The sequence below is a fragment of the Mustela nigripes genome, chromosome 9, assembly GCF_022355385.1.
Source record: "Mustela nigripes isolate SB6536 chromosome 9, MUSNIG.SB6536, whole genome shotgun sequence".
Taxonomy (NCBI): Eukaryota; Metazoa; Chordata; class Mammalia; order Carnivora; family Mustelidae; genus Mustela; species Mustela nigripes.
Window position 1 is genome coordinate 67,562,384 of NC_081565.1, and position 11,954 is coordinate 67,574,337.

At 48.2% G+C, this 11,954-nt stretch overlaps 1 protein-coding gene across 6 annotated transcripts in view; it reads right to left on the reverse strand.

The window, feature by feature from the left end:
• Positions 1 to 6,694, reverse strand: part of NTRK2 (neurotrophic receptor tyrosine kinase 2) — a 324,764-nt gene extending 318,070 nt beyond the window's left edge. For 5 of the 6 annotated variants that reach the window (XR_009406303.1, XM_059411758.1, XM_059411761.1 and 2 more), the window contains exon 1: positions 6,121 to 6,446. Coding sequence is in view for 5 of the 6 variants with exons in the window: in XM_059411758.1 (XP_059267741.1) it covers positions 6,121 to 6,332 (212 nt within the window). In the remaining variant the exon portion in view is untranslated. Of the gene's footprint in view, positions 1 to 6,120 lie in introns of all 6 variants that reach the window. The other variant, XM_059411760.1, reaches the window with a different exon arrangement.
• Positions 6,695 to 11,954: the final 5,260 nt, after the last annotated feature.

Sequence of the window (11,954 nt, forward strand, 5' to 3'; positions counted from 1 at the left end):
ACTGACACAGCCACCCTTGACGGTGGCAAAGGCTCCAGGGGCAGCAGCTGGCATTCTGCCGGGTCCGCTCTGCCCTCCCCCCACACCCAACTGCCAACGTGGTCCAGCAGGCACAGGGTTAGTGTCCCACATTGCTCCCAGCTCTGGAAGGTTTTCTCTGCAGCCTGACTTTTGTGTATGAATGGCATAGAGAAGAAAAGCCTTGAAATTTAAAAACAACAAAAACAAACGCTGCCATCAAAACAAAAAAATGTATTTCTTTCAACATGAAAGTAAGACCGTTGTTTTGGGGTCCGTAGCTCAGGCACTTTTGAAACGCTTTGTCTCCAGTAAAGACAGCATGGCCCAGATTTGGTCTAGTACTAAGCATGTCTTTACATCACTGACACTTCCCAAAATGGTGGGCCGCGGTTGGGGTTAGTCCGCTGGTGCAGAAAAAAAAGGAGGAACCCTGAAGCAAGGGCCATGCCCCCTTCCTTTCAATGTCAGGAGAAAGAGCTTCTAGACCTGTGCTGTCTTTAACATACCACAGCTTAGACTTTCCGGGCCTGGTTCCTGCAGAGGGGGCTAGAACCGAGCATTTCTGAGACCTTCTCTTTCTGTGGTACCAATTCTAGGTGACTCTGTGTGTGTGTGTGTGTGTGTGTGTGTGTGTGTGTGTGTTTGTGTGTCTTTGGACTCCGCAGCCCAGCACGAACATGCCACCAGTTTGGGGAGATTCAGGGCAGACACTGAACACAGGCACTTCTGACATTGTCACCAAAGGCCCTCAGACTCTCACAACACCCTCTGCTTCCTAACGTACAAACCACGTGATCTCCATAACTGAAAGTTGGTGCAACCTCAGAGCCAGGAGAAACGTGGCTGAGCACGGGAATCCAACACCTTTGGTTTACATCTGACAAGCTCAGGCCTAGAGAGTAAGGGGCTGCTTCAACATCAGATGACTCCTGTTTCCAGCTCTCTGTGACATTTGGATTTTCATTCTGGTTTTCTTTTTTCAACAGGTAAACTCAGCACCTAAGTGTTACTTTCCTTCCCAGCTTTATAACACTCACAAGCACTCACTTCTTCATCGCCCAGATCAATATTTACTGACTTCCCGGTCCCTTGGACAGCCCAGAGACCAAAGTGGTAAGAAGGCACCCTGATTATGGGAGCTCTTTGCCTTCTTTAATGGAGATCGATCAGCAATCAAAAGTGGAGTGAAAATGATCAGGCCACTGCAGGGCTCAGACCTCTGCCACCTGGGGGGTGGGATTAGCAAGTTAAACTAACTAGACCAAGTAGATTATGAAAATGGTCAATCAGCTATTAACCCAAGGTTCACGGGGGGGGGGGGGGGGGGGGCCGCCCTTCCCCTTTTCTCTCACACACACCAAAAAAAAAAAAAAAAAAAAAAAGTGCCTGTCAAAATAATCTCTCCCCCAAATCATCCAGTTTATCCATAAACACCAAGAGGCACCAGAACTTGGCATTGCACCAAGGGCCAGCAGGTTCAAGGCCACATTCTACCCTATGGCTTTGGAAGCTACAAGAAGCTCTCTAGAGACATAGTAAGCTAGTCTGAGGGCTAATGTCAGTGCGTGGTGTTCAGTACCGGTTTAATAGTGTTTCTTTTCCCTAAAAGCCAAGATGAGCAATGAGTTAACACTGAGGGCACTTGCTTAGTACCAAAGGCCAAACAAAAACAAAAACAGAAACAGGAAAAGAAAAAACAAAAAACAAAAAAAAAAAAAAAGGAAAAGAGAAAAGAAAGGAATCCTCCTTCCCCAGCTCAACAAGAACTCTAGGTTTTATACTCTGACGACCCAGATATAGTCAAAGAGATCATACAGAATGTTCCTGGGGAGAAAGAGACCTCAATTCTTAGCTGTCCAGCCAACTTCTCAGCTTAGAAAAACGTCTTTACAAGGGAATACTGAAACAGACACAAATAGAGGTTTATGGGATAGAAACAGTGAAAGATTTTAAACAGAACTAGACTCAGCTCTGGGGAACTGTGACCACATTATCTCAACTTCCCATTACTTGCTTGTAATAACACATAACCCAGGCCCTTCCCCTAATTCTAGTGCTCTGAATTCCCATAAGGAAATATCACTTTTCGGAGGAAAAAAAAAAAAATCAAACACATTTTCCTGTATAGTCAATGAGAGGTGATGGGAAGCGGGAGGGGGAGAAAGTAGGGTCAGAAGGGTCGAGGGCCTTTTTAATTGTTTTACCCAGTGTAATGAAAACCTCCTTAATGCAGAGATCGAAGGGCTAAAACCAAGGAGGCTTCAAATGGTTGTACTGAGCTGAATTCTGTAAATACCTCCAATCGGAAGATTGTGTTTTTTCAACTCCAACTTGCAAGTTGTGTTAGTGATGCAAATTAGACTGCCTTATTTATTAACAAGTCCAGTGTGGCTTATGCAACCACACTCAAAACTTACTCTGTGCATCTTAAATGCATGGAAAGCACAATCCACAGTTCTAGAACCCCCAGTGGAGGGGCTGAGAGATAAAAATCAGAGTAATAAAAATGGGTGCCTCTCACCGAATCCTTCCGAATGCCAAGATAATTGTTTCTAGTACAATTAATTGCAGTGGAAAAGCTTACTAAGGTGAGGGGGCCAAAATCAATGTATTAATGACATCACATTACAGTCGCTTAACCAAGCCAACAATTTATTGCACATAGAGGCTCTGGCAGTAAAAGCTATTTATGTTGTACTAAGAGGAAAAATATTATACTAGTCTCCAAATATATGATCCCCAAATCAGAAACTACCCTCCAAAAAATTCAGAGGAAAAAGGCCATCACTGAACTCCATAAAATAGGAGCAATGTAAAAACAAATGCCCCCTTTCACCACCAGATAAATAAACTTAACACTTCCTGCTACTTAATAATACACTGAAAGATGGTTAAGATGGTAAACTTTATATTAGGTGTTTTTGACCTCAATTTAAAAAAAAAAATGTACGCTGTATCTTAGCCATGTCTTTTAGCACTTGACTGAGACAGAACTTGTCCTTTGCAGTACATTTTGGCACCTGATACAACAGAGATCCAATAGCCAGTTACATAACTCCAACAACAGGCTTGATTCTTGAATCCCACTTACATGGGACAATGGTACTGGTTTTAGATTTAATCTAGCATGGCTTTGGTATAACCATCTCAGAGTAACAGAAGCGGGTGTAAGCAGCAGTATGATGTTGGGCAGGTCTCTGTGGACAGAGACAAGAGAGATGTAGGGAAACAGATCATGTTGGTGGGTAAAGAGTATGTGACAGATTACTAGGACAGAATTCTGATAAAACAGGCTCAAACAATGACTCTAAAAATGAAATGTCAGCTTGGCTTACAATATGCACGTAGAAGCAAAAAAATAAAACTCTCCCTCTTAATAAATCTACGCACAGTTTTAGAATGTTCTACCATGGGCTCTGTCTGAACGCAAAGAGCGCCGTGGTGTACTTTTCCCCAAGTGTATGGATATCAACTGATAGACCATTTTTAAATGGTATAGTAAGCTGATGCTTCAGCAAGTTCTAACTATAGTTTATTTACTTCCATTTTTCCTATTGAAAAAAAGAGAAACAGGAAGTTTCGGCTAAGCACCATTAAACTGGAACTTTCAACCAGGTTATTTTAGGAATACCATTGGGTCTCATAACAAAGTAAAAAAAGAAATAAAAAACTGTAATTTGGTTCCAACTGTAGCTGGTATCCACTGGCCAAGAATGCAAAAGCTGTTCAAACAAATATTAATATGTAAGAAAAAGAGCCAGATGGTGTCATATATAGATGACGGAAACAAGCTCATCCACTGATGTCATTTTGATATCAAAACAGCAGAATTCAAAATAATCATACGAAGTGCTTTCCAAACAAGGATTTCGATACATTTCACAAGCCCCTAGTGCACAAACCCGCTGGGCTCAGACCAAACGGAGGGGCAGAGCTGAGCACAGACTTTTCCCCAGAACTTATATGTAGCAGCCCTTGTCAGTGTCACTAAGGAATGTAATTCCCCAGCCCAAACACTAACCCTACACACCTCCCCCATGATCTCGATCTCAGCGGGTTTTCCAACCAAAAGAAAAATAAATAAATAAATAACAGAAGAAATGAGGAGTGCCACTGACAACAAACACTTTGGTAAAAATAAAAAAGCATCCTTTTTTTTCTTTTAAGCCTGGAGGTAGGAACCTGCCATCAGGTATTACAGAAAAAAATAGCAGTTGTGAGAGCTGATAGAAGAAAGCTCAGCTCAAATCTATTGATTTCATTAACACCAGGCAGCTAAGACCACTAAGGTTAAAAACAGTGTTTTTTATACTTAAAGGGAGTTTTATTTTCCTTTTCCCCGATTAGAGCCTTAAAAATATTACAGTGAAAAAAAAATGTTAGAGTGAAAATGATTGGCTCGATCTCCTTTCTTCCTTCATTATAGATGCATCATCGAATACAGAATTTCAAAACCACCACCAACAAAACAAGACATCTCACTGTATAAAGGCACTCTCCCTGGTCTCAAAATAGTCCAAAGGGCTCTAAATTCCATATGGCTTCCTCCATCTGACTACGGACTCCCCATCTCATGAAAAAGACACAGATCCTGATAAAAGGCCACAGACACTTTGACCAGGCCAACCAGGGCCAGCACAGTTGGGGCCCTACCCACCCTTCCTCTCCAGTTCTGCCTGCTCTGATCCTTGCCAAAAAAGAAGAAGAAGAAAAAAAAAAAAAAAAGCCACCCAGATCCCAGCCTCCTGGATCCAGCCTGACAGTTGGTTCCTCCCAGCACATCTCAGGTCTGCTAGGCCTGCACATTCCCCTCTGTGCTGCTGCCATTTCCTTCTGCCCGAGCCTTAGAACATGAGCATCCCCAGCAGAACAAACAACAGAGGCTAGGAAGGTCTCTTACTTACATTAAAAACAGGTTATCTCAGTCAACTACGTTGGCAGAAACAGGGTGTGCGTTTTTCTGGGGAGGAAAAAAAGCATGCGCACTCGCCAACCGGAAGGCCACAGCCCAAGCCCTACTTTCAAGGCTGCCTATTTGAGCACAGAACACTGTAAGGAAAACCGGGAGGAACTTTGCCTTGCGATCCTCTGCACGGATGAATAAAATCTGCCAGTGAAATGTAGGCAATGACCAAGTCCCTAAGGGGAGAAAAGACGCCTCTAGGAGGGGTGACAGGGAATGCTGAGGAAGGCACTGGTGAATTCCCACTTGGTAATGTATTTGTCACAAGCCCTCAGAGCAAGAGGACAGAAATACACGATTCGGCTCCTGCATCAGAGCTCAGACATTTCCAGGGACACAGGGGTCCGTCCCATGCTGAAGGCAGAATTCTACACACTACTTTATCATCCGACCTAGTCCTGGGATAGTATTCAATGGCCAATTGAGATTTATGATCCAAATGGTCTCAAAATTATATCTCTGGGAAGTCAAGTCCAAATTAAATCAGACCAGGCTTTTAGGCTTCCGACGAGCACATTTTCCCTTTCAAGAGAGAGCATTTCAACACTCAGAACTTCTCCTCTTACAGACCATTTTCCAGGCTAGCTCTGGATGCCATCTCCTGACAAAAATCTGATCTATAAAATGGAAAGGGAAACCAGTGAACTCCAATCCTCAGCGAATGATGTTCAGGGGGCAACTCTAACCTCCTTCCATAGATTTCCAAAAGTTCATTATTTTAACCTCCTTCCTAGTAAATATTACTGGAACTTAGAACCCAGCATACACTCAGCACCTTAGGAAAGAAAAATGTCCAAAACTAAGTTATTGCATAAGGAAAGCCTAAAGCACACCCAGCAGGGCTTTGAAATAAAGTGTATATGGAATCCCTCCCCGAAAAGACCGTATATATTTATGTTATTGACACACACGGTATACTTAAAACTTATTTTCAACTGTCCCCTGCTCCCCGCGTTAGCAGCCCCAAGCCAGATAAACAGGTAACTGACAGATGGCCCAGCCCTGCATCTCCCCTGTATGTCTGACTTCTCCCCAGACTTGAGACAGCATTCATGTCCTGGACAGACATGCCGGGCCAGCCCCAGCCCAAGGGGCGAGGAGAAAAGGAAGGAGGAAGAGCACCTCCAGGAACTCACATTTCCGTGATGTTCTCGGGGTCTGCACTGTTAGGCTCCAACCTCGGAAATGCCACGATGCCCGGAGAAGGGTCGCTGCACCAGATTCGGGAGGTGCTGCATTTGCAGGACGTGGGACAGGCAAGAGCGGCCCTCCAGAAGCCCACAACCAGCCAGCAGAAGCCCCAGAGCCGCGCCATGGCGGGTCCATGCCACCTCGTCCAGGACGACATCCCTAGCCGCCAGTGCCAGCCCGAGTCGGACTGAGTACGTGTCCCCGCGCTGCACCGGCCGGCCTCCCCTGCCCCTGCCGGGCGGCCTGTGCCGCGCTCGCCGCTCCCTCGCCCCGGTGACTGTCGCGGAAGCGCAGAGCCGAGCGTGTCCGTCGCTGAGCGTGTCCTGGCGGTCGGCACCGTTCACTGTGGCCGGGGCATCTCCGGCTGCCTCACAGGGGGCGCTACCGCCGCTTCGAGCTCGGCCGCGGCCGCCGCTGCATGGCCCGGCGCGCCGAGCACCGGCCGGCGGCGCTGCCTGCACTCCCCGGGACGCAGGCTCCTTGCTAGACGCGCGCTGGGATCCGGGACGCACCTCGGGGCTGAGGACAAACAGATACGCGTGAGACTGAGCGCAGGACCCCTTACAGCACGCTCGCCGCACCCCCACCCCGACCCCAGCCAGGGGACTGTGGATGAATGCGTGCCCAGCTCCAGCCCAGAAATAAACTTCCCCCTCGATGGCACTGATGCTGCCCGGACCACCGACCCCCCCCCCCCAACAGGCCTGAGGTCGAGGGAGGGGGAAACAGGGCAAGGGTCCCCGAGACAGGATTCCATGGCACAGGCCGGGCGAAGGACCCTTTAAGGGGGTACGCGGACACTGCCGGCGGCGGCGATGGCTCCGCGACGGGGGCCCCCAATGATGCTGCAGAATCGGCCACGGCCGCTGGGCGCAAGGGGCGCGGGCAGGTGGCGCGGCGCGTACCACCTGGGGAGCCGCCTCGGCCGCCCGGGGAAATGGGGGGGAGGGCGGGGGACGGCGAGGGCCAGACGCCGGAGGGCACTGTCCGTCCGTGCTGCTCACCCGGGCTCCGGCGCCTACCGCCCGCCGGCGGCGCCTGGGTGCAGGCTCTTCCTGCCGCCGGGCACTGAGCGCGGAGAGCGCGAGCGAAGGAGCGAGCGAGGCTCCTGCTCCAACCCAATTCCGGGAGCCGCCGCCGCCGCCGCCGCCGCCGCCTCTGCTACTGCTGGCGAAGTGACGTGAGGGCTGACGCAGAGCAGGGGCAGAAACTCCAGAAAATTAGTCTGAAATCCAAAAACACACACGCTCATACACACACAAACCCATAACACCCTCCAGACAAAAGCAACGGGGAGGGGAGGGGAATCTGGGGGCGAGTGGGGAGGAGGGAGGCATCGGTGCCACTGGCCAGGAGCAGACAGCAGCAGCATGTGGGAGTTCATACACGCGCACACACGCACACATCCTGGCTGGGTAGACGCGCGCGCCTGTGTGTGTGTGTGTGTGTGTGTGTGTGTGCGCGTGTGCATTGAGATCCAGGTACCTCCGAGATGGACCGTTCCACGGCTCGACGCCTCTCAGTCCCTAATTCACACCGCGGTCTCTTCTACCATCGCAGTAGAGGCTGTCTCCTTTTTTGAAATGGAAACCGGGCTCGGTTCAGCTCTGAAAAATGCGCTGATTCTTATTATAGGAATCCTCCCTCCCCTCTCCCTCCCCGCTGCGTTCTCCTTTCCCATCCTGCCTAAAAGGGAGGGCGAGCCAGCCTAAAAATAAATAAATATTGTAAACACCAAAACGTGTTCAGCATTGGTAACCAGGGATAGCCGCCCCCATTCCGGGCCATCTATTTGGAGATCCGTGGTTTTGGAGGGTCTTCCTGTTGGTGCTTTTGCAGAGGGAGGGGAGTCTCCAAATGCAACTCTGGCTCTCTAAGTGGGTCTTTTTCCTGCCGTGTTCCGGCATCACACGCCGGGGAAATAGAGACATGTGAGGGGAAGGGAGCGCGCCTGACGCGTATTGGGTTCCCTAAATGCGCGGCAGCAACCCTGGCCTGTCCGATGTGTGGCGCCGCGTCATTTTCTCTCATCCTTCAGTCTGGCGGGATTCAGCCGTTCCCAGATTGTCGCTTCACTCCCCGCGATGCCCACCCCCGCCCCCGCGGGGCACCCCGAGCCCTTGCTCCCCTGCCGTACCTTGCGCGATTTCGTGTGTGCGCGGGTGTGCGCGAACGCGTGCCCTGCGCCCGCGCTGCCCAGAGCACGACATGCATCCAGCTACCGACAAGCCCGGCGCGGACAGAGCCTCGGGGTCTCACTAGGGACAAACGAGGCAATCCCGGAGGGTCGGGTAACAAACCGTAACTGCTCTGCGGGCGCAGTTAAACGATGGCTGCGGGGCATTCGCAAGCCTTGTCTGAGAATCCGTCTTCCCCATTTGCGGCTCGGAGAGTCTGTTTTTCCGCAGTCATTTAAAAGGGAACTGGGAAAATGCACCGCAGTGCCTGACACTTCCGAGGGCTCTGGTGCCCCCGCGCGGGGAGAGAGCGCCCCGCACGCTCCGGAGCCTCAACCCTCCGCCGTGGCCGTGGCGGGCACTGCGCGGGGGGCGCGCTCTGGCGCCAGATGCGCAACCAGCGGCGCCCCCCGCGTGCGCGCCCCTGCCCGCCAGCGCGCCGCTCTCCCAGCCTTGCGGAGCTCCTGCCCTGGGAAAAGGCGGGCCGCGCTCGGCTCCAGAAGGAGCGGCAGGATGGGCTCTCGCCCAAAAGATAGGAATGGTCACCGATCTTCTCGCAGAGGCTGAGGGTGGGAAGGATCCGCAAACCCGAACGTCAAGGTGAAAGCTTACATATTGGTTATACTTTAAATATTACAAGGGAACGGAAGGCATTTTGGCTTGGGGGGAGGGCGCTTTTGTACAGACCCGGGGCGCTGAGTGTAACCGCGGTAATCCTCGCGCAGCGCCCCCAAAATCTCGCTGCAGGGCCGGAAGACAAGGCCCACAGGTCTGCCTCTTTCCACCATCACTCAGCTGTGACAAGCATCGTGTGAACCGCCGGGCTGAAGTTCATTTCTCAGCTCGGCCCCCACCCCTGCTGGGTGAGGACGTGCTAAGGAAGGGAAGCCAAGGGCAAAATTGTCTTGGTCCAGGACACACAGCAACACTCTCCCACCTGTCTTGCCAGTACCCCTCACGGAGCTGCCCCTGCGGAACACCTGGGGGAGGGTGTGTACCTAATTACCGACGTCTCTCTCACACCCCCACCCTCATCCTAATTTTCTCAGAAATGGCTCATTTGCGCCCTAGTGGCTGCAAAGTGTCAGTGCAGCAGCCCAAGAACGTAGGGTTTCTGAGTGGTTTGCGGACCAGATTCTAATTATGTTGGAATAATTTTAGAATTTGTATAACATATATAGATATACTATTATATTTAGATTCTAAACATACCCCACTATCTCCCACTTGAAATTAGAACTGGCTGCCCCACTTCTAATCACACTTCCTGCACACACACTGCTGTTTTTCCATAGTACCTACCGTTGTTTAATAGACCATTTACTTACTAGGTTTATAGTTTACTGAGTTTCTCCCAGAGGAATGTAAACTGCATGAAGGCAGGGATCTTGATTTTGTTCACTGATATATCTGAAGGACATAGCAGGTATTAAAATAAATAAATATATATATGGAGCGCCTGGGTGGCTCTGTCGTTAAGCGTCTGCCTTCGGTTCCAGTCATGATAACGCGGTCCTGGACTCCTTGCTCAGCGGGAAGCCTGGTGCTCTGTCTCCTGTTTCCCCTGCTTGTGTTCCCTCTCTCGCTCCCTCCCACTGTCAAATAAATAAATAAAATCTTTAAAAAGTAAAAATAAGATAAATTAAATGTGTGTGTGTCATGAATAAATGAAATAAGCTGAAGTCCAGATTCCTCAAATAGGCCCTCTTCATTCTCACTTTCTTAACCTATAACCTTGCAAGTCTGTCTGAATTATTGCCCCTGAAGAGCCTCCTTCCCATCCTCAGAATCTCAGTTTTCTCTGTTATCCTGGCCGTTAGCACTTCTGGAAGTCTGACTTTCTTCCTCCTCTTCTAGTAGCCAGGTATGTTCTAGTCTGGACCAGGGAGGGACGGCCCCTCACCCATGCAGGTCGCTCGCCATTATCATGCACAATGCCTGGAAACAATCAGTAACTATTTCTCAACTGATAGAATTACGAATCTATCTCAATTTTAAGAACCACATTATTTCAGGGATCCTCAGACCATGACTCTGTAGGAGATGATGAATGTTTTTGAGACGGACAACCACTTTGGAAACAACCATTTCTTAAAAAGTGAGGCTTAGTCCTACCATGAGATTCAGCCGTTCCGCTTCTCTGTATTTGTGAGAGAAATAAAAGCCTCTGTCCGTATGAAGACTGTTACGTGAGTGTTCATTGAAGCTTTATTTGTAGAGATCCCCAAACTGGAAACACCCTAAATATGTATCTCCAAGGGGAAGGGTGAACAAATCGTGGTGTACCCATGCCATGAGAGGCCACTCATCAATGAAGAAGGATAAACCACTGATACATGCAGCCACGTGGAAGCATCTCATGCTAATTGTGCTGTGTCAAAGAAGCCACATAAAAAGGAGTACCTACTGTACAATCCCGTTGTGGTAGAACTATAGGAAATGTAGACTATGGTGACAGCAAGCCAATCAGTAATTGCTGGTGGGAGGGGCGGAGAGAGCAGGAGGAGCCATGGGGACCAGTGACACAGGCGCCCAGGAAGATTTGAGGATGATGAATGTATTCATTATCTTGATTATGCTGGTGATTTCCATATTACCAAGTTGTGTGTCTAAATATGTCCAATTTATTACCTGTCATTCAACCAAGCTACTTTATTTATTTTATGTTGTGAGAGAAAGAAAGAGAGAGAGATTGTGTGTTTGTGTGTGTGTGTGTGTGTGTGTGTGTGTTTATCTGTGTCCAGGTGTGAGCAGGAGAGGGGATGGAGGAAGGATCTTAAGCAGGCTCTACAGGCAGCATGGAGCTTGAAGCCGAGCTTGATCCCAGGGCCCTGAGATCATGACCTGAGCTGAAATCAGGAGCAGGACGGTTCACCCTCTGAGCACCCAGGTGCCACTGAATAAAGCTATTTTTAAAAGAGCTTTTAAAACGGAAATATTTTTGATATAATTAAATATAAAATATTTATATAAATAACATTTTATAAATTTATATATTGTCATAAATGTAAATATAAATATAAACATATAAATTTATAAATTTTTATATTTATATATAATTTATGAATAATTTTTTGAGTTAATTTCTATAAAAATAGCTATATAAATATGAATATTTATATAAGTAAAATATAAAATAATTAAATATAAAAATAGAAACAGGCATTGCCCTAGATCCTCCAATCACTAGTTTGTTTCCACTGGAGTGCTATTAGAACCTCCAATTGTAGGAGGCTATTATAAAGCTCAGAGATTTTTTCAAAACAAGATCAGAATCTATAATGTTCTAATAGTAGAGGGACCTACTATATAATACCTTCTACATTCTGGGAAAATATTGGGGATGCCATCATTTAAAAGAATGCTTGAAAAAATAGACTGAACCTGCATTAACAGGAGATCAACTCAAGAAATTACACTTCCATTCTTTATACTATCCTACACTTAATTAGAATGAGTTACAGTATATACATTAATCTAGAGACGTGTCCATAGTATGTGAAGAGAATGATGCAAGTTGCCTGGCCATACTGAGTCTGAGCCTCCCAAGAAAGCTGTTGTTTGTGAATGTATTTGTGGTGTGTGGGGTGCATACGGACAGA